The sequence below is a fragment of the Babylonia areolata genome, chromosome 23 (genome assembly GCF_041734735.1).
Source record: "Babylonia areolata isolate BAREFJ2019XMU chromosome 23, ASM4173473v1, whole genome shotgun sequence".
In the NCBI taxonomy this organism is placed as follows: Eukaryota; Metazoa; Mollusca; class Gastropoda; order Neogastropoda; family Buccinidae; genus Babylonia; species Babylonia areolata.
Genome location: NC_134898.1, coordinates 19,887,479 through 19,911,164, shown reverse-complemented (window position 1 = coordinate 19,911,164; position 23,686 = coordinate 19,887,479). Strand labels below are relative to the sequence as shown.

Below are 23,686 nucleotides of genomic sequence, written 5' to 3'. Positions count from 1 at the left end.
TTTTTTTTTCTCAATCATTATTCCAATATCAATTCTAGAATCAGGTTGATTATTTTACTGTTACACTTGTACAATCACTGACACACTTTTACAATCACTGACAGAAGTGATGTATACTTTATATCAGTAAAAAGTACCAAACTTTAAAATTTTTACAAACCTGGACATTTCTTCTTCTCTCTCTTTTTTTTAATTTTTTTTTTTAAAGACTTTTAAAAGCATAGTTTAAACCCTGTAAGAACCCTGTGGGGGTATAGGTATCAGGGTATGGAGGATGCCAGTTGCAGAAGTCAAAACACTAGCCCCCTCACCCCATTGGAGTGGAGGTACTCGACTGTCTTTGTGACCACCTCCAGCACGGCACTGGCCTCTCTCTCTGAGAAGAATTTTTGTCGCAGAATCTTGTCCAGCAGTTCGCCCCCTTTCATCAGCTCTGTCACCATGTACACCTTGCCTCCATTGTCAAACACCTAGAAACAAAATGAAATCTTATAAAGCGAGGGTAATGAGATGAGCAAATATACATGCCCTTTTCTCCACCCAGCCCAGAACATAACCACAGCATCGGCAAAAGAATGATGCATTTCTAGGTATACCTATATCCTGCTACCTGCTTCTGTTCTGGCAGATCATCAGAATATGTTGTTATTTCATTACAAAGTATATGAGGGTCACAAGAATTACAAGCGCACTCAAAGTTTCAGGAGAAAGGCTACTTGGTGAATGCTGAAAGAAACACATATCACACCATACCATTATCAGTAACTGAAATATTCAAGCCAGTTAAGAAAAGTACAAGACCACAAACAAGGCCAATGGCAGGATGCTAAATCAACAAGCCCTAAACCTAACTGGATGAACAGCTGGGGTAGGAGTATATTCAAAGTTGATGGTTTAATGGCAGAACAGCATCTGACAGACAAGTCTTCCAGAAGCCAAAACCTAATGTGTTCATTTTAAACATTTACAACTTCCCAACTTCTGCAAACAGAATCACTAAACTTTCAATTATATCACCATTCTTTCAACAACACACATAAGCACACATGCACAATGACAGTTAAAATCAATAAAGAAATGAGAAAGACGACAAGGTACAGAGTCAAAGTGAACAATGTATGGCATCAAAGGGAAGAGAATCAAGGTAAACCAGGAACAAACTGTAGGTTATGTTACACCAAGACAACTTACATCTCGTAATGTGATCACATTGGAATGGTGTCCAAATCGCAGCAGGATTTCCACTTCCTCAGAGGGGTCTCTCTTGTCTTTGTCCATGATCTGTACAGAAAACACAAGCGGTATGAGAAAACACATAATACATTTATAAACATAACACTGTCGCACAAATCACAGAACGCCTTGCAAGATCTGAATGCAAGATGAAATCAACTGTTTCAACAAACTGGCACAGAGACAGTCAAAATAAGGTAAGGTTAAGAGACAGAAGGCTGAAGAACAGTGAAGGGCAGACAGTCCAAATAAGGTAAGGTTAAAAGACAAAAGGCTGAAGTACAGAGAAGGGCAGACAGTCCAAATAAGGTAAGGTTAAAAGACAGAAGGCTGAAGAACAGAGAAGGGCAGACAGTCCAAATAAGGTAAGGTTAAGAGACAGAAGGCTGAAGAACAGTGAAGGGCAGACAGTCCAAATAAGGTAAGGTTAAAAGACAAAAGGCTGAAGTACAGAGAAGGGCAGACAGTCCAAATAAGGTAAGGTTAAAAGACAGAAGGCTGAAGAACAGAGAAGGGCAGACAGTCCAAATAAGGTAAGGTTAAAAGACAGAAGGAGAAGGCTGAAGTACAGAGAAGGGCAGACAGACAGACAGACAGTGTGGCAGAGAATGCTACTCACCTTGACAGCATAGCTGATCCCTGAATGTCTATGTACACAGCGTTTGCAGACAGAGTAGGACCCAATACCAATGTCCTGCACAAGACACACCATGCCTTAACACACACCTACCATACACTTCTGGAATCTGACAGTTTGACATCACACTGGCACACTGGGCCATTAACAAAACAAAATATAAGTTCAATGCACACAAGAACATGAAATACTGTCATGTCTGATTTAGTCACTTTATACATCAAGTGACTGTTAACTTCCTTTACTCAGGTATTATGTCCATGTCCAAGAGAACATGGAAACATCATACAGATGATGCAAGCTAAGTGTTTTAACTTTTATCAGGTCCCACTAATACACCAATCCTGATTATGAAGAGCCAACAGTGCAAAGTTGCTTAACTGTAGGAGACCAGCTTAGTAAGAAACATGCATGGTGTGATTATGAAATTAGCTTCTATAGCTTTGCAGTGTTACACAGTGTTCTTGGTGCTCCACCAAAATTTTTTTGTGGAATGAAAGCACATGAACTTTAGACAGAATAGTCTAATATCTTATTTGTGGAATACAAGCATAAAGCTTTTTGTATGTTTTCCCACTAATTTTTTGTATCTTGTCTGTAAAATGCAATCAAATTTAAAATTTTTTTGTGGAATGAAAGCACATGAACTTTAGACAGAATAGTCTAATATCTTATTTGTGGAATACAAGCATAAAGCTTTTTGTATGTTTTCCCACTAATTTTTTGTATCTTGTCTGTAAAATGCAATCAAATTTATGTTTGAATATCTAACATGGACCTATCTGAACAGAATGTATGCAAAATTTTAAAAAGGGGAAGTCTAGTGACACAGTGATGTAAAATAAAGTTAATTTTGCTTGCTTGATTGTAAAATGTTCCTTTGACAAATGGTCCACTATACTCACCTCTTTCACTTCATAATCATCAGAGAAGTTGCATACTTTAACACCGGGAAGCTGAAATAAGAGGAGACACAATGATGAAGTCAACATCAGCAAACAAAAATTTCAATGAAACACAACCAAAACACACACACACACACACAGAGGATGCTCTCTGCTGCTGTTAACACCAAATTAAACATGTTCACACCCTTTTATAGCACATGTGCACAACTTTTCACCCATTACAACATGTGCATACACAAACACTCATACATACAAGCACACACATACCTACTCACATACAATGTTAACACATATATCCAACATGTCACTAGGCTTAGTGTACAAAGATGCGGCAGCTGTAAACTCACTTTGGCCAGACTGATCTGGTTGTCCAAGGGGTTCTCTGGGGGTTTACTTTCTCCTAGTAATGCTGGGGCAACAAAACTGAAACCACGGAACAACTCATGGGCAGTGGCACTGGGGGGAATACCAGGAGAATCTGCAAGACAAACAGTGAATATAGTCAGGCTGGTCATCCTGGTGGACTCTGGCTGTGAAAGAAGACAGAGATTAATAAGTCCAGAGAGTACAGGGATGTCCCTGCTGTCAATAATTACACACATATAGCTCAAGATCAGGACAGATAGCAACAGGGCAAATGTCACATTTTCAAAGAAGACTATGGATTTGTTTCTCAGTACCTCTTATCTGCCTGTATGTATGCAGGCTGATGGGTAGAACTAAGCTGGAATAGTTTAAAGTTGTGTACTTTTCATCCCATTTACATTTGGCTCTGCTTCAGTAGCATTTCAAACATCAGCCAAATACCTGGGTGTATATATCGACCAAACCTTGACTACGAACGACCAAATTTTATTCTTGTGTCGCTCATGTAATTTTCATCTCTGAAGGCTAGCCTCAGTCAGACCCTACATAACAGAGAAAAATATGGTTCAGTTGGTTTCCTCTTTTGTCTTGTCCAGACTGGATTACTGCAATTCCACTCTCGCAGGTTTAACATCTTCCTCCATCAACAGATTACAGAAAATTCAGAACAATGCTGCATGACTGGTTCTCACCAAAAAGAAATCTGATCATGTTACACCTCTGCTGAATCGGTTACACTGGCTTCCAATTGAGTCCCGCATTCACTATAAGTTAGCAACACTTGCCTTCAAACATTTTGACAAGTCTCTTCCATTCTATCTCTCTTCTGTACTGGAAACATATGAACCGCACAGAACATTAAGATCCGGTTCAGAAAAGCTGCTTAAAGTTCCAAGGACTAATCTGAAATGCGCTGGAAATAGGTTTCAGAGCTCAGGTTCCCCAAATTTGGAACTCTCTATCTTCATCTCTTAGGAATGCCTCTGATCTACATTCCTTTAAGTCAGATCTGAAAACTTACCTTTTCCGTAAGCATTTTTGTTCTGGGCGAAATGGTTGAACTAAGGTATGCCTGTTAACAAGTATCTTTGTACTGGTATTTTTGTAGTCCTGTTTTAATGCATTGTGTATTTTATGTAGTTTTGGTCTTAGATGTGATGGTATTTGTTCTATCTGGTTATTTTTTAATGTGTGTGTGTGTGTGTGTGTGTGCAGGTGTGCGCGCGCGCGTGTGTGCGTGCGTACATGTGTTTGTGAGGGTACAGTGCTCTGGTACGCGTGTGTAAGTGTGCAGGCATTTTAGTATGTCCGAACAGAATTCTATGATAGAAAATTAGAAATATCTTAATGTTTATGCAATTTTGTTTTTCGTGCAGTTGATATTTATTTTCAGTGTGTGTGTGTCTGTGTGTGTGTGTGTCTGTAAGGGAGGGACATCTATAAATGCGTGTGTGTGTGTGTGTGTGTGTGTGTGTGTACGCGCGCACGCGCGCATGTGCGTGTGTGTTCTATGAAATACATTTTGTTTTAATCTAAGCCTTATTTACTTCATAGCTTTTATAATCTGATTCATCTCTTAAGTGTGCTTTTTCATTCATATGAACACACTGGACATTTTCCATTGTCAAATAGCGGTTGATGTGTTTTTTAAGGCATGTTTATAGTCTACTGGATGATGTAAGGCGCTTTGAGCAGCATTGGTGCTGGATATCGCGCCATAGAAAAACAATGTATTATTATTATTATCTCTCTGACAACTACAGTTAATTAAATGTAGTTCTTTGCTATTCTGTATCTTCTGAAAGGGTCAAATCAAAGTGTCTAATGTTGAGAGGTTTTTCCTTCTCATTTTGTATAGATCTGTCTTTTTTTTTCTCTTCAAATCAAAACTGCTATTCTGCATACACTGGACATACTGAACCAAGACAACACACCACCAATTACCAAATAATTAAAAGTCCAGTTTCAACAAATAATCAGAATAATAAATGTGCAACATGCAAGTCCTGTAACTCAGAGAGTTTGCTACGAACAGGTCGTTAAACCTCCAACCATCCCTGTACCTTTTGGTGTCTTGGAGGTGAACTCGTGGTCAAAGTAGAAGACTTCATCAGTCTGAACAACAGCAGGTTTGAAGGGTGGGGGCACCTCCCGGCGGTACAGCTTGTCCCAGTGGATGGTGGAGAAGAATGCATGGCTCTTGATGTCCTCTATTCCGTTGATAGCAGAGCCTGAACACACCACACCAACACAATGTATTTTCTCCTTTCTATCAGTACACCGGTGTGCTTGCAATACTGTGCATAAGTTGTGGGAAGATGAATATCATTTTCTATCTTATCATCCAGTTTATTCCACACTTAGAAAGAAATATCTTCCTCATACAGACAAGATGACGCACCCTCAGGTTACTATAGCGTTAAAGCCAAAGATGCGCATATCATCTGCACTGCTAAAAGTATTGCCTTTGCTATCAAGAAATGGTAGGTTTTTGTCTACATATCATAGCACCGTAATTCAACCTGCTTTAATCTGTTGTATTGACTTTCAATTTCATCTCATGCTGTATTGTAAAGTATGACTCCTAATGTGCCATTTATTCATTCTGACTGGGGCTGTATGCATAGGTCATTGAACTCTCTTGTTCTTGTTCTGTCAGTACACTACACTAAGGAAGGCACAACAAAGTGTACTGGTGCCATGCTGCCACTCATATTTCTCTGAAACGGTTACAGAGATGCACCACTGAACTCTTCAACAATTTGGACATTTTTCTGGAGCATTCTGACTTTTTATGGAACACTTAGACCCTCAGTTACACCGAGATACATGTTTATCATCATGGTGTACATAAAACATCCACTTGCAACACAGTCAGATTGTTTCTGCAAGCTAATTGTTGCTTACAGATTAGGCCTGTGCGGGCAAACAAACCAGCTGGCTGGTCTGCTCAACAAGGGGATTCAGTGTAAACACACGTTTAAGTGGTTCTGACCCACCTTCAACACCCAGGACTGCGACTCCCCACCTCAGCCCATACTCAGTACATCACCTGCTTCACCACATTACAGTGGCTTATGATAAGAAAGTGGGCGGTTGAATCTAGCCAGATGAAAACGAACTCATAGGAAAAAAAAATATGTCCGACTAACATACAAACTGTGACCTGTAATGACAACAGCAAACAACAACAAAAAACAAAGAAAGAAAAAAAGACAAAATCAAGACAGCTGGCATCACTGGAAATACAGGCAATCAAGAAAGTTGGGCAGCTGCTGCAACATGACAGGATTATTCAAACACACGATAAATAAGATTTTCTCTGTGTGCCTGGAATATTTACAACAAAAAATTATAAGAAAATGCAACAACAAAAAATACAACAATGTCAAGTCCCATTCCAGACTCACCTAATCTGTTGACAGGGTTGCGTTTGAAGAGAGCTCGCAGCAGGCTCTGAGCTTCAGGACTGAGGAACTGAGGCATACCCAACTTGGCTCTGTGACATAAATCACAGGCATAATCAATAGAACCATGTCCACTTTACACTGCCTGCTTACTCTAAAAAACACAACAGAACACATTCTTCAGCTAAGGAATAGTTACTGACAGATACATTTTTCTAAATGTTTATCATGAAACATGAAAGATTTAGATATGGCCAATATTCATTCACATTAATCTGTTACATGTTTCTAATTTGCTATCACAGGAAGAAGTTTATCAGCTTCTAGTAAATTCAAACTATTAATGTGTCTGCTAGTAAAAAGTTTATCAAAATATTGATATTATTCACCCAAATATAAGTGCCACAAACTTGCTTTTTTGCCATTTTCAAACTTATTTCTGAAATACCTAAAACCTAACTTTTGTGTACTTTTTTTATTTGAAAAATGTGCACTTTGCGACTATCATTTTCTTCATTTCAAATGTGCAATTAGAATTTTTTTCATTCTCAATGATAATTATTCTCTCAAAGCCTCATACCAATCAGATTACCATTTTCACATGCTGAAAAAATGCAGCTGACTGCAAATCAAATTCAACGTAAAATTCTGATGAACAATATGTCACCAATTTCAGCATTTTTAATGAATAACAAAAATTATAAACTGTTCAGTGAGCACTCACTTCAAAATCTGCGTCATGGTTTCCTTTCTGTTAGACCCTTGGAAAGGCAATGCACCCGTCAGCATCTCAAACTGAAACCACACAAAAGGCATGCAACGGTATCCAACATGTGTAGTCTGTTGTGCGTTCTCCTATTTCCTGTCATCCATTCCCATCTTCTAACCATCTAAGAGTGTGTGTAAACCTTGAGACCATATAGATGCAACTCCTTGACGCCTGTGTCTATTATCAATGCACAAACAGCAAAAACACCACCAGAAACTTTCAACACCAAATGAACTTACTGACAACACAAACATCAACAGAAAATTCATCAGCAGATGAACTCTCAAACAGGACAAACACCACTAGAAAATTAATCAGCAGAGAAACAAAGAAAAGCCAAACATGGTTTGCTCACCAATTTACAGCAATGGACATTCTACATACTTCAGTGAACACACACACACACACACTCTCTCATGCACACACACACACAGTAACAAGCGCATCAGTGAGGACCCACCATAAGCACCCCATAGGACCACCAGTCAGCAGCAGTGCTGTGCCCCTTTCTATTGACCACCTCTGGCGCCATGTACTCCACGGTGCCGCAGAAGGAGTAAGTCTTCTTCTCATCAAAGATGGACTCCTTGCTCAGACCAAAGTCCGTCAGTTTGATGTGGCCTTCTGTGTCCAGAAGGATGCTGGCAAAAAAAAAAAAAAAAAAAAAAAAAAAAAAAAAAAAAAAAAAGACACACATCACTATAACAATGAATCATTTTATGACAGTCCATAATCTTGCCTCACAGTCACACAACTCAACGCACTTTATGTTCATACACTAGTCACTTCAGGATTACAGCCATACAACTCCTAAACAGGTGTTTCAGCTGTCGAGGAAACCTCATATTTAATGTACAAGTGTATGAGTGTGTGAGAATACGTGAGTGTGTGAATCTCAGTGTCTCGGTGTGTGTGTGTGTGTGTGTGTGTGTGTGTGTGAGCATGCATGTGTCTGTGTGCGACCTCAAGTATCCCCACACATGCAAACAGGACAATGACAGTGAGCCTCACTTTTCTGGTTTGAGATCCCTGTAGATGATCCCCAGACTGTGCAGATGATCCAGAGCCAGAGCCAGCTCTGCCAGGTAGAACTTCACGTCTTCCTCTGTGAACATCACCTGTGTGGGCAAAGTCAAGACACCAAATCATACACATCTCCAACAGACATGTGCTGGAACATTCTTTCAACTGATCTTCCCTCCACACAAGCGTGATACACAACAAAAATTCGCTCTCTGCTATCTCAGTTAGAGACAGAAAGTGAGAAACATAAACAGTAAACAGACTGACCGGAACAACAAAAATATGGTTAAGACTGAATCTTGTTCATATAGACCAGCCAACAGCAACGGATCCATTTCAGGGTTATGCCATGATGGTGTACATTACACTGGACAACAGTCATGAGAACCAATCATCAATATGGCCAACCATTCTCTACTGCTTTTTCAATGTCTAAACTGCCAACACAAAGTGTAAGTGGTTGGGGGAAATATGCATTGCTTCCCCAAAGATGCAAGCCATTACTGATTATTTTACATGGACACAACAAACCTCACCCATGTTTGACAACAGCAAAATCACTTCCTCTGAATCTAAACATCAAGGAAACTATGGACAAGCCTACAAGAAATACTTCTTATATATTGTTTGATTTTTTTTTCTTTTCCCAAATCTAATGTATTCTCTATTGTATGAGGTTATGTGCACAGAATGTGTGCATATGCAACCCTATTCATGTTTGAGATATTAGACCACATAACTTCATTAAAACTTGAACATGCATGTCATTTATGACTTTTCCAAACAAAACCTTAAGAATTCTGGAATCCCTGACATATGTAGTAACTGTAGCAAGCTACATGTTCAGTGTCCCTTCACTCTGTGAACTAAAAGTATCACTGGCTGAAGGTTCAGTCACACACACGCCTACACACACACATATGCTACCTCTTTTGACAAGCGGGTGAAGAGGTCGCCCCCTCGCAGGAACTCCAGAATCAGGTACAGCTTGCCTTCCGTCTGAAAGGCTGCACAAAGACAGCAAGTCATTGTTACTGTATCAGAATTCAGTTTCAGTTTCCAAGAGGTGTCAAAGAGTTGAAACTGATCCATAGAAGCTGCACCAACATTTGCTGTAAAAACAAAAATATGAAAAAGAAAAAAAAGAACGGAAAAAAAAAGCCCAAAACAGATGCCTGACCTTTGCATACACCCATAACGCTGATCAGGCCTTGGCAGCCTGTCCTACTGGTGTCCTGGCTGCTTTTTCTTATGTCCCAGGTTTAAGCGGTTATTGGTGTTTAACTCGTTCTGTTCCAGATATGGGTTAACTTATACCATGATTTTTTCCCCTGTGGACTGAGTACAAGTATTCTTGTACGGACACACTATTCATTTCGTTCATTCTTGCTTCGCAGTTAGCATTTTATACTAAACTGTTAACAGATTTTGGAAGCATGAATACTACGCTTTGTTTGACTGATTGAATCAACAATTATCCATTGACTTTTGCTGTGTTAATGAATCACCCTGGTTTTTTTTTCTGCAGTCTCATGTAGTGCTGGTCAAAGGGAGTTGTAGCAAGCATATAGCTGTGGGGTAGAATGAGTTAAAACTACAATTTCAAAGAAAGATTTTTTTTTTTTTTTTAGCCAAAGGCATACAAGAGAGAAGCAGAGAGAAGTAAGTCTCATAATGGATGTGATACTGAGAGAAAAGAGAGAGAGGGGATGGGGACAGGGAGAAGAAAGTTCAGTGATGGATGTGTGAGATTGAGAGGAGGAGAGAGAACTTAAGTGGATCCATAAGATTTGATAGCAAAGAGGAAAGGGCCTTTATTTAATTTTCCAAGGGAGAATATTCATCCTGAAGCTCCTTTTTATCTTTTTAAATCACTGCACCAAACATTCAGAATGACCAAAAAATAATGGAAACAGTGTGAACTTTCATTTTCTTCAGAAGATGATAGTTGTTTGGGTTGTTTCCCTTTAGTTTACCATTTCAAGCACTCACTGGAGCCAATACAATATACAAAATACAGCACTCACTGGAACCAATACAACATTCAAAATACATTCTGCAGGAAAACTACATCAGTACATGTAATAAAAAAAATTAAAGGGGAGGGAGTGGGGGAGTGGATAACTTTGAAAACTGTAGCATACATGAAAGAACATGAATGGTTCAAAAATATCTCAACAGCCTTCTTCTCTTTATCATTTTCTGACACCCACAAAAAGTAGCATGGAATTAATAATAAAATTTTCCTACTGAATCAATCTTTTTAAAACTCTGATTAACAAGATAATCAACTGGTCACTGGAGGTATTATGGTGATTAGACATGATTATAGGAGCAGAAGACAATACAAAATTAACATACATATATACACAAACAAAATGCAAAATTCTCCACAATACAGCTTAAAACCAAACAATACACAAATCAAAAAAGAATGTGAACAGGCAAAGACATTAACTGTTCAGATGTAGCTTTTAATATCCATGTTAACTGTTTAGATGTTGCTGCTATTATCATATTTATTAATTTTATATATTACCACTACTACTTATGTTCTTGTTGCTGTAGGCCCAGGCCCACCACAAATTTCTGTCAACACCAACAAATATAAATTAACATTCAGGTTTTCCACACACAAATGTGTGTGCGTGCGTGCAACAGAGAGAGAGAGAGAGAGAGAGAGAGAGAGAGAGAGAGAGAGAGAGAGAAGAACATACCAAATAATTTCATCTTTTCACTTCTGTTTGTGTTTTTACTTCTGTTCATTTAGCTATCTGCAGTTAACTGACTGAAAACATGGCTTTTACTGTTAGGATTAACGGTGCTGCATTGTGTTCTTACTTGAAACAAAAATCCAGAGCAAATAACATGAAACTAACAGGTTAGTTTTAGTAAAACTAAATTTTTTAGTATTTATAAACTTTCTTTTTTATGAAAAAAAAAAATCTAAAATTCTAGTGAAAAAAATCAATAATGAAATAAATCACTCTTTTCAGAAAAAACAACAATAAAAAAACCAAAAAAACTTTGGAACATTATGCCACATGCAGCATACTCACCTACGGACCTGTGAACAGTTAAAATTGTCAGTGAAATAACTCAACCCACTGAATCAACACTTTAAACCCCACCATTTAAATTCTGCTATTCATGTTCCAAGGACCATTTCTTCTGTGCTTAAGCCCTTGTATCTTTTCATTCACTTTAACTGAGTCATTAAATCTTAAACCGACAGGTAGTTACAGACAACGTGAAACACTTCCCTACTCTGTGAGCAACACCTTTCAATGGGCAGTGATTCATCTTTCCAGGCATTCACATGGTTAGGGCTTCCTCTTTCGCTTCATGAAACCTCTGCATTTAGCTCTTAAGTCTGGCCTTAAGTTTAAGTGACCTCTCCCCCTCACCTACCTTCCTCTTCTCAGTCAACTGCTTCTCTGGCTTTGATCTACAAATATTTATTATATTTCATCCCTGCGTGTGAATGACTGATGAGGGAGTGCTCTGATTTGTCTCTGCACAAGATTCAGTGCAAAATAAGTATCATCAGTATTGTACAGCACTGGTTGACGATTGGATGATTTAAAAAAAAGAAAAAAAAAGTGAACAATGTTCCTGCAACTTCAAGCATCAAGATCAGCTCTTGTGAAGCTATCACTGATACAAAACAAAAGTGATACAGAGCACTGATCCTTAAAACAATGATTAAATGATTCTATTTGTATCAACATTCAAACATTGTGTAATCATGCAAGGTTTATATCTGATATCCAAATGCATTTACACCCCTCTCAAAACCGGTTCAAGGGCAGACTGTTTGCTCCATCATAACCAATGCTACAGATTTATTGGAACCCTTGACTTCAGAAAACAAATGTCAGTGGACCAATGTCTTGAGGCTGCCAATTTAAATCAACATTTTCTACATTTTTTAAATTTATTTATTTATTTTACTATCAAGATTCATGGCCATTTATAAGATCATCAAACTGATCAAGTTAAAATGGTCTCCTCAAAGCACATGCTAAAAATAACACTCTCAAGTGATAACCATTCTTCAGATTTGCCCACACTGGCCCAAATGACATCTATTAACAAATCAAGTTTGCTTTTATTTCAACAGGAGTATGATGGATATTTTTCTGGTCTTCAATGATCTTCCACTGAAAGAAAGCTACACACAGCCTAGGAACCCCTGCTGACTGATGTGAGAAAAATAACTTACACTCTCATGTTCTGAGACCTCTTTACCATCTACTACTCTTCCACCACCCCCACACCAGCCCTCAACGTCACCCCCCGTATGCCCCCTCCTACAAGATGTATGCATGCATGCACCCACACACAATCACATGCTCACACTCATGCATACACACACACACCCATGTAGAATGATAAATGCAAAAATGCACAGGTTCTGTCATGGCATAATCAAATTGTTTCCACAGACAAAGAGATAATAATTAATTTATTGGCAAACAGCTTACAATCTCACTAGTTAAGAGAAAACACAAATCTATTCATCCAAACTTTGTCCCAGACAAATAAATAAATAAACAAATAAAGACCCACAGGAGACAACTGGCATCACATGATTTCTCTGTGAAACCGAATGGAAACACACACGTCAATAATAATTTATTGCAATAACGGATTTCCCTTGGGGGAAAAGCCTGCACAGCCAGTCAATGCAGCAAGAGAGTAATGTAGCATGCAGTTTGTATAACCTTCACCACACTGTGATGGCAAACCTGACCTGTGTCCATCCAATAGGCCAGTTTAGCCAACAAGTCATAAACTTGAAATTTTCAGGGAAAAACACACGCAAATCTTTGAATGTCACCAGAAGCTATTCAGTAAACCGAAGGGAAATATAAAAAAAAAAAGTTTTATGCTTAAAGTGGCTGCAGGACAATGCTAAAATTTAAATGTGAAACCATAGATTATGCAAGTACAACTTTATCGTAAATGAGCTGTTTAGAAAGCTTTGTTTTCTCTGAGAAAAGGAAAACCTAATAAGCAATTTTTTTTTTTTTTTTTTTTTTGAGAAAGAAGGGGGAAAACAAACAAACAAACAAAAAACACCCAACATAAACACAAGAAAGTGCATTGCTACTCTTTTTATCATTCATTGTGTCTGTATCTGCAACCTGTAACATTCATCCATATTCGTCCGGAGTCATGCACATAATGAAGAATATATAAATATCAATGTGATGAGTTCCCATGAGACCGAATGCCCACCCATGATGCCTGGGAAAACTGCTCACACCTCACAACAAAAGCCTCTCTGCATCCAGCCTTTTCAAATCACAATGTCAAATTACAAAAGGATTTCTTGGGCTCACATTTCCCACTCTATCCTCTAATTATCTCGCCATCTTTCTGTAAGCGGAGCATCGTTAACCAAAACATTGTTTTAACTTTCACGCTGTCTGAACACAAATGGCAAGAGACAATTCTATCAAGATGGTTAGGCTACGCAAATATTTTCAGCCCAGCTAAAAATCATTCTAAAACTTTTGCAAGAACAATCTTTACAAAATCAACACTGTCAAAATACCTGGACATTAAAAAGAAATGGGTTCATTGATGCATGCAGTGTACACAAGCTGTATTCCAAATAAAATATTTTGACTGCACTCGCCCTTGAAGACACACACACACACACATTAGACTGACATGCATGTAGAATGTTTCAGATCTATGGGCACTGAAACTGATACCTCAAATGTGCATGCGAGTGCCAAAAACTGTTTAACTTGTTCACATGGTGCGGTCAGTAAAAAGAGCTCAATTCTTTAAAAAAACAAACAAACAAAAAAACAACAACATATAGTGTTGCCTAATGAGCCTCCCAATATTGTGATGGGCATACTCACCATAGTGAAGACGCACAATGAAAGGATGATTGACGTCTGCCAAAATGTCTCTCTCCATCTTAGTCCTTTGACGATCACGGACTGAAAACAGACATCAGAACTCCAGATGAAAACTTTAATTTCTGAAAATAAAATACACAAACTGAAGAAAGAAAAAATAAATTCATAAATGAAAACATAATTGCCTCTGTGGATAAATATAAATATTCTTTAACCTTTCCCCCAGTGTGGCTCTGTTATGTGTTGTTCAAAAACAGAGACTGTAGTGAATCCTTTCTTATCAAACTCCACAGGTTTTCAGAGGGGTTTTTTGTGTGTTTTTTAAAACCATCTTTTGAAATAGATATAATTAATATTTCACAATGTTTTCATCTACAGATAGAGTCAAACATGATTTGGCAATAACAATGCACATAAAGCAACCTGGGTTGCTGTTTTTTAACGATATAATACAAATACAAAACAAACAACAAAAAAAACATTGTTGCTTGTACCCCGAAATCCACTCTTTTTTCTTGTTTCTTTCTAAACAAAACAGGTCAAAATAAATGGTCAGCAGATATGGTGTGGCATGATTATGTGGACCAATGAATATATTCAATGCAAAAGTGTTCATAATAAAGCTTTTACCTTTCAGTGTGGCCTTCTTCAGGACCTTCATGGCGTACAAGGTGCCTGTATCCGCGCCTGTGATCTTCCTCACCAGGAACACCTGCACCCATCAAAAGGTACACACATCACTCAGCCACCCAACATACAGCAGTTACGCAGGTTGAGGTATAGATCTACCCAAAAATCTTACTGCCAGGAGGAAGTAAACAAAAATCAGGTACACACTGAAATGTTCAAGAACTAAAAAGAACACAGTGTTCTGACAAATGTGATGCTGTGCAGGAATGTACGTGTATATATATGCATGTTTGCACACACACGCACACACACATGTGCACGTGCTGTAAAATAATTGCGTGTACCTTTCAAAAAGAATATGACAGCAGTCTGAGTTTGAAAACTAATATTTTTAAAATGTCACCCACACAGTCACTTCAGTTTAACCTCACACAAACACACATACTTGTATACATTCAAAAATGTCACACTGCCTTGAAACTACCTTCCACTGTCAGGCTAACCTTTCATCTGCATAGAGTGGGTGCAACTGGATGAATCCGACATTATAATGGACACAAATTACTGCAATTGAATTTATTTTGGAGCTATGTAACTGATTTTGCTGAACAAAGTGATGCAGTTCCAAGAGGCACCAGTCATCATGACCAGTGGTCTGAACTTTTGTCTGATCACAGAGATGAACCTCCTTTATTCCTGTTTATCGTTAACAGTTTTGGGGTAATTATCACCACACAATCTAGAATTAGAAACATTGCTCACAATATCATACATTCTCTAAACATCAGACCTCTTCCACCCCACTTCGTTTTTCTGTCTCTTAAATCAACATTTTCCATTCACTGGTCTGTTTCTTCTCAACCTCATGATAACAAAGAATGGACAGGGGAAAAGGCCGTACCTTTCCAAAAGAGCCCTGCCCCAGCACCTTAAGGAGTTCAAACTGGGAGGGATCAGCCTTCTCTCCAAGCTTGTTGGCGAGGTTGGTGATCTCCACCTCATTTGTGGAGTCATCCCCCTGCAGAGACACCAGAGCAAGTTTTCCAAGTCAGTTTTATCTCACAATTACACAAATATGTCACGCTGGCAAACACATCACAGACACACACAAACATGCACACACACACACTCTCACACACAGACCACACACACCAAATTTATACATGCAAGTATGGGACTGATCTGTACATGTTGTTTCATGTAGAAATCACTACACAAAGTAAAAACAGTAAAACTGAAAATTTGTGAAACAAGTAGGTGGAAACTGCCATGGCAAAGGAAAGCGATGAACTTCACTCCAACAATTTTAACAAATGAAAAAAGCTGCCTATTTCTGCCAACACACACGCACACAGTGACACACACACACACACATGCACACAGAGAGTAACACTGTCACACACACACCACTCTAAAGGTGGGAATGCATCCATTGCACACACACACACACACATAAAGAAGAACGCACGCACGCACACGCACACGCACACACACACAACAAGCAAACAATGAAAATTGGGAATGCATGCACAAAATATGTGAAATCAGAATCTTTTCACTTCAGACATCAAAAGTTTGGGAAAAATATGTAAACAATTACACAAGGAACAGGAGAAAAATAACATATATTCTAAAAAAATAAATGGAACTTACAAGAAAAAGGCAATTATATTAATTATTATCTAATATTGTCATCACTTTCACAAATACTCAAACCCAAAGCTCACACAACCTTGGAACAGTGAATATCATGATCTGACAGGGAACTGAAAACAGTCCCCAGTTCAATCCCATCACTTAAAAAAAAAAAAAAAAAAAAAAAAAAAAAAAATCAGGGATTTCCCCAAGCAGCTAAATTGCACGATTCATGTGTGCTGTGGGCTAAACTGAGAGGACTGGGACCACACTGTTGAGTTTCACCTACTTAACAGAAGCAGATCATTCAGATGTTGCACAAATTTCCTAATCAACACAACTGAAGGCTGGCTGGCTGACCAGGATGTACAGTATGGAAGGAAATGAAGAGGACTGTGCTGTCACCAGTCTCCAGCCAAACCAAGACTACATCTGTAGCGTTTGCCAAAGTCCTTATTGGGTGCAAAACTACTAAACCATGCATCATATTCATATGTGCCTATCAGTCCATGGTATTTTACCACCACAGAAAAGAAAATAGAAAAAAAAAATAGTTAAGGAAAGAACACACACCTGAAAACAGCAACCCTGTGTTGTGGTGTATCTTCCAAGATAAAAGTGAAATCAAAACCTCAATACGACAAAAGTCAATTGTGGAAAACCATTGTGATTGTGGCTTTGCTAAAAAAATAAAATAAAATAAATAAAACATATAATTAAATAAAAAATCCAGAATTAATCAGAGTGGTACTGGTATAATATTAAAAAACCCAGTAGAACACACCAATGCTTTGTGTGTACAATCGAGCTCAGTCAACAAAAACTATTAGTATGGATAACACAATAACCTGGTTTCCACAAGGAAGTTTCAATTTCCTGACCATCTCATACATGTTTCCAGAAATCTTTTTCCCCAAAACTTGTGTTAAACAGACTCCACTGAATTGTGTGTGTGTTTATGTGTGGATGTGTGCATGCAGACATGCATACTCACATTTACACCCATACTCTGAGGGCTGGACTATTTTATCAGTATAACAGCACTTCTCACATCACAAAGACTTCCTGTATTTCACAAAATATAAGAAGTATAACAATACTTGTTCCTCAATTTTGATTTATGCATCTTGCATAATACAGCATGTCCAATGTGCGTTGGGCACAATTAAGATCTAGTCAAACTCCAAACTTCTTGTGAATCAGAATAGAAAGGTTTATTGCTGAACCCAAAGTATGACACTCCTGGTAGTGAAAATGAATGACAACATTTGGCAGCAACAGCAATTGTACCATCACTTCTAGACTTCTTGATTATCCTTTTTGATGTCAGCTTTCTGTTGCTGTGTCTTATGTAGTGTTGTTTTTATTTCCTTCTTTTTACAGTTTGGGGGACGCACCTTTTTTTTATGATCTGAAGCACCTTGTAAGTTGTGGTAAGTAAAGCATGGTATACTTCATTCAACTTCTCACGCTTTAATTCAGTGTGACACCTTTCCTCCCAGATCCCTCACAAATTGCAACCATCAAGCTAATCTTCAGTTCCAATTTCAGCCCCAAATCACTGAAGCATGATCAATCACCAACCACCTCAAAACTTGCATTGTCACAAAGGACAAATATACTGAAATCTTCATGTTCCTTCGTGGTGACTTAGACCTTGAAGACTGGAACAGTGGATGCACAATAGTGACAACTTGAGCCGTATAAAATGAAATTATCCATACCTACAAATGGCTTGAAGTTTAATTCTTCAAGTTCAATGCAAAACCCAAATCTCTGCAAATTGTTTCCCCACCCATTCTGCAATGCTGTCAGTCTTCCTCGCCACTCCCCTCCCTCAATAGTTTCCTGGATGCCTGTTTTAGCAAGGGCAATGGATCTTGTTAAGTAGCCATTCCTATGTCAACTGCCATATTAGAAAATACCACTGAATACCGCTATAGTTACCAGCAAGACTGCCTTTCTTTTTTCTTTTTCTTTTTTTCATATAACGGCATTTGTAGTAATTTAATTTAAATCTTACCTGGTCATCAACCAGCATGTCCTCTGTGCTGCCCGCCTGAAACACATTAAACACAAAATTCATGATCTATAGAACACTGCCTGCCATAACAGAAAAACAAGCAACACAACATGACAACTTTTTTCAATCTTTCATCTGCACAATTACTTTTGATGTCACACAGCTGACTGCATGTCACCCTGACCCTGATCAGTTTCAGTTTCAAAGAGACATCCAACATGACATGTGGACTGATCCATGTATGCTACACCACATCTGCTTTTAAAAAGAAAACAAATAAAGGCAGCAGATGACTGGCACAATAGCCAAGTGCTTTATGCCTTGGACTTTCAATCTGAGGGTCCCCTGTTTGATTCTCAGTAATGGCATCTGGTGGGTAAATGGTGGACACTTTTCCGATCTCCAAGGTCAACATATGTGCAGACAGATGTCTGATATGTTAGTGCATGAACCCCATTTATGTGTATACACACGCAGAAGATTAAATACACACATTAATTAAAGATCCTGCAATCCATGTCAGCATTCGGTTGGTTACGGAAACAAGAACATGTATACCCAGCATGCACATCTCCAGAAACAAGAGTATGGCTGCCTACTTGGCAGGGTAAAATTAAAAATAATTAACAAACGGTCATATATATATGCATGTAGAATTTTACAAGTCTGTAGGAATGTGTGTGTGTGTGTGTGTGTGTGTGTGTGTGTGTGTGTGTGTGTGTGTGTGTGTGTGTGTGTGTGTGTGTGTGACTGAAACCTGATTGAATGACACACAGACTAACAGAGTGATAAACCCAACACGCTGATCAGACCTTGAAACCAGATGCAGTCTAACAAATGCTGCAGGAAATAATGAATATTCCGTTATCACCATCATGTTCAGTCTCTGGTAATGGTATTGGTAATAAGACTACGACATTTTATACCACATCAATCACATTTTGAAATTCAGTCACCTTTAATGAAAATGTACAAAGTTCTACAAGGTTGGATGACCCCAGCAGTGCCAGTGTTTGTTCAACAACAACAAATTACAGTATTTTTTCTATGCTCACTTCCTACACCTGGAAAGTCTCAAATTATTCCTCTCTCTTTTCAACACAAATGTTCATGATTAATCATGTTCTATCCTCTCTCTGTCACCTTTTAATTCCATCCTTTCTATCCCATTTTGAGATGTGTTAACATGTGTGTGTATGCACGTGTGTGTGTGTGTGTGTGTGTGTGTGTGTGTGTGTGTGTGTGTGTGTGTGTGTGTGTGTGTGTGTGTGTGTGTGTGTGTGTGTGTGTGTGTGTGTGTGTGTGTGTGTGTGTGTGTGTGTGTGTGTGAGAGAGAGAGAGAGAGAGAGAGAGAGAGAGAGAGAGATGTGCAAACGTATAAATCATAACGTACACGTGTGGATGCACAAGGATACTATATGGTGATGATAGCTGAGTTTTGGTGTGTTTTTGTTGTTTTGTTTGCATGTGTGTGCATATGTGCATGTGTGCGTGTGTGTGTGTGTGTGTGTGTGTGTGTGTGTGTGTGTCTGGGTGTATTATCAGTATCACCATCGAGTCTGCCATGCCAACTCAGTCATCAATCTGATACATGTAACAAAACTGGATTTGACCAACAAAGCTAGAACTTTATCTTTTCAATTTTTTTTTAATCAGTGGGTGTATCTGCCAAAGTTTGATCTGATCAAAAACAAATGAATCATCATGATCCCTATTACTTTTAGTGATATTACGAGTCTTTCACTTAAGAAATAAAATGCTGAGTCCTGACACTTAATAAAAACACGAAGTAGGATCATTAGACATGTATACACATAATGACATACATAATGCCTTTAGTGGCATTCTATTACAAAAAATGAACTGTTAAGCCCAAGTCTCAATTAAAGTCTTTCAAAATTAAAACAAAAATAAAGATGTTTCTGATGTAGTCTGAGCACTTGATAAATCATTTTAATAACTCACTGTCAAAGGCGTTGGTGTCTGTCTTTAACCTTTTAAAGAGGCTTCTTGAAAAAAAGTGGTTAATAAGATAAACTATTATGAAAGCAAAATAAAACAAAAAACATTTGTGTTTCATATGATTACTATCAGATGGAAAGTGTTATCTTCTGCCCTTGGTATTTTTCCTCATTAAGCTCTGTACAAGGAATAAGTTCACTAACATCGTAACAACAGCTCTGAAACTGGAAAGGTAAAATACACTCATAAAAATCATGTCACAAAGGAAACCAGGGAAGATATTCTATCCCACCACACTTCCTTTGCTGCTAATGCTTTCTTCAGCTGAATCTCTGGACTAATATTAGGCATGCATGTCAGTGTTTATATATTATATGCCTGTGTACAAATTATATGCCTGTATATATATATATATATATATATATACAAATATGTGTTGCTGTGTGTAAGCATACATAAATTATGTATCTATTTCAGTGTGTGTGTATGTCACGTAAAAATGAATTTAGTCACAGTAGAACTCTAGAAGACAAAACATGTAGAACTTCATATTGTACAGCTTTTCATTTTCAGATTTACAAATTGCTCTCAGAAAAAAAATGTATGTGAGCATAATATGCAAAGCAAACACTACAAGTGAAACACACGAAATTCTAACAGAAGGAAAAAAACACACTTTTTTTTTTTTTTTTTAAACCAAACATTACTCTGATACCAGCCCTTATTTGAAGGCTGACAACTGTTGGAGTATCATACTTTCATCAATGCTTGTTATGTAAAATTCTTAAAAAAAAAATAATATGTGTATATGTGTGCGCATTTTGTGAGTGTAACTGTGTGATGTGGTCACTGTGTGTGCACGCGCATGCCACTCTGTGTATGTGTGCGTGTGTGTGAGTGTGTGTGTGTGCCACTCTGTGTGTTTTTGTGTGTGTGTGTGTGTGTGTGTGTGTGTGTGTGTGTGTGTTTGTGTGTGTGTGTGTGTGTGTGTGTGTGTGTGTGTGTGTGTGTGTGTGTGTGTGTCTGTGTGGCACATAAATGCTTGCAGAAAATGCACATGTTCATGGATTATGTGTTTTTCTTAAACTTTCAGTCCCTTTGTCCTGAAATGCCTGAAAATCCAAATAGAAGTTTGATACTTCCTTCTCAAGAACCTCCACTTTTTTCTTTTAAAAAAAGAGAGATTTGATCGCTCATTCCCTATTGGAAGTACAAGACTGAGAGTAGCAAAGAACAATAAAAGTAAAACATTCAGGAAATTTCATTAACATGATTAGTGATACATCAATTATCATTTAGATATATCTAAATTTGGGAAGGAAGTAATTCACTTTTCTCAGTATGACAATACATTAAATGACCATCATCATGAGATTAACTATGTGTTCAGAAGTGAAGACATGTATTTGATGCAAGCTTAATCATTTCACTACTGGCATGACCATGACTTTACTGTTTACATTAATTACAGTTTGTTAACAAACAAAAACAAAACCTTTACATTATTAATAGCTTTGACTATCACCTTTATCACAATCTACCAAGGCATTTTTTTTTCGTCACACAGCAATCATAATTCTCATTCCGACAGTCATAGTGCTTCATTCGGTAAAGGAATAATTTACCGATTCACTCGGTTGAAGTTTTATCCGTTCGTTTTCCAAGCAAAACTGCTTTGTGCATACAGTTCCGTGTCAACGAAGGAAGGTGGGAAAGGGTGAAAGGGGATTTTGCATCGATACATTTCCATTTGCAAAGGATAGATAGTACATAATACACACTAAGAGTGATCATGAATATATGCTTCCCCCTATTTGATTTAGGCTTCGATCCAAGAACGCGAACCGGTAGTGGTTCGGCTCTTATGACTGCGTGCTGGCGAAGCAGACGATACACAGAAATTAGGTAACAGGCAACTGAAACCCAGACAGGACCGAATTACCTCCGCATCCTGGGCCATTTCCATTCGCCGCCATGGGTCTGCAAGCTGTGCCAGCGGCATGGTTGGGGAAAAGAGCGGAATTTTGACAGGTTTCCGTGGTTCCTCGTCCTCACAACGAAGCACTCCAAAACAAGATGGCGGATCTTGGCGAATGAGAGGCTCCCGTCTTTACTTCCTGTGACGCAAATCTCAGCCAAAAATTCCTCGCGTGCTTTCCCGCGCCAGCACCGCACATGCAACAGACCCCAACTCTGGCATTCTCCTAGCACCCTTGCCTGATCACCCCTCCCCCACCACAGTGGCAACAGCAGTTGCCGCGGGGAACTCATGCAAGATTCAAAGTCAACAACCTGTTGCGCAAAGAGGCAGGCGCGTGGGCGTTTCATGAGTTACGCCGTGTAGTGGTCTGTTTTGAAAAGAGAACAGGACCACTGCAGTAGCAGCTTTCCAAAAATCGATCGGATCCCCTCTCCGATAATTTGACGGGTGTCTCTGTACTGAAAAGATGTTATTTTCATTTACGTACAAACATATCGGATTGCATTGACGCTGACGCACAAACGGCTGTGGTGTGTAGTTCATGTTCTCAGCATTGCATGTGCCGCAGTTTTGTTTTCAGTAATCCCCAGTGCCGCGCCGGGGTCAATGAACTGGCACAATATTGCCCTGGTGCTCTGACAACGCAACAACAGCGCGTAATCTATCAACAAGATCTGATTTCCTGTCTCGGGGTGCACTCTGATTTAAACCCTTCATCAGCCAAGCATCACGTCAGAATATTTTGCTTGCAACTGAAAATTAACTTTCCGATCCTGAATCGATACAAGGAAGGGAAAGCAATGCTGTTGGAAACCCTGTTGAAATTGAGCTGCGGTTGATTCTCTTGTTTTCTCGGAAGTGCAAGTGCCGTGTTTGCCATTGGATGGGATCAACACACACACACACACACACACACACACACACACACACACACACACACACACACACTGCACACACACACACACTTACACACACACACACACACACACACACACACACACACACACTGTGACACTCAGTCACACACACACACACACACACACACACACACACACACACACATACACCGGCATACTGTGACAGTCACACTGGCACACACACACACACACACACACACACACACACACACACACACACTGTGACACTCAGTCACACACATGCTACTTTGTCTTCAAGTTCCGCCTTGACCTGCTGTTTTTATCCAACAGCTGATTTCGCCGGTTTTCCCAT

At 38.7% G+C, this 23,686-nt stretch overlaps 1 protein-coding gene across 1 annotated transcript in view; it reads right to left on the bottom strand.

Annotated features, from left to right (window-relative positions):
- Positions 1 to 22,542, bottom strand: part of LOC143298046 (ribosomal protein S6 kinase 2 alpha-like) — a 33,077-nt gene extending 10,535 nt beyond the window's left edge. Inside the window, exons 1-16 of the mRNA XM_076610709.1 lie at positions 22,418 to 22,542; positions 18,514 to 18,549; positions 15,757 to 15,873; positions 14,856 to 14,937; positions 14,226 to 14,306; positions 9,271 to 9,350; positions 8,332 to 8,438; positions 7,781 to 7,961; positions 7,276 to 7,346; positions 6,555 to 6,643; positions 5,208 to 5,375; positions 3,126 to 3,256; positions 2,776 to 2,826; positions 1,853 to 1,927; positions 1,192 to 1,281; positions 312 to 470 (exon numbers count right to left, since the gene is read on the bottom strand). Coding sequence (XP_076466824.1) covers positions 312 to 470; positions 1,192 to 1,281; positions 1,853 to 1,927; positions 2,776 to 2,826; positions 3,126 to 3,256; positions 5,208 to 5,375; positions 6,555 to 6,643; positions 7,276 to 7,346; positions 7,781 to 7,961; positions 8,332 to 8,438; positions 9,271 to 9,350; positions 14,226 to 14,306; positions 14,856 to 14,937; positions 15,757 to 15,873; positions 18,514 to 18,549; positions 22,418 to 22,477 — 1,578 coding nt within the window. The 5' untranslated portion in view covers positions 22,478 to 22,542. The remainder of the gene's footprint in view (positions 1 to 311; positions 471 to 1,191; positions 1,282 to 1,852; positions 1,928 to 2,775; positions 2,827 to 3,125; positions 3,257 to 5,207; positions 5,376 to 6,554; positions 6,644 to 7,275; positions 7,347 to 7,780; positions 7,962 to 8,331; positions 8,439 to 9,270; positions 9,351 to 14,225; positions 14,307 to 14,855; positions 14,938 to 15,756; positions 15,874 to 18,513; positions 18,550 to 22,417) is intronic.
- Positions 22,543 to 23,686: the final 1,144 nt, after the last annotated feature.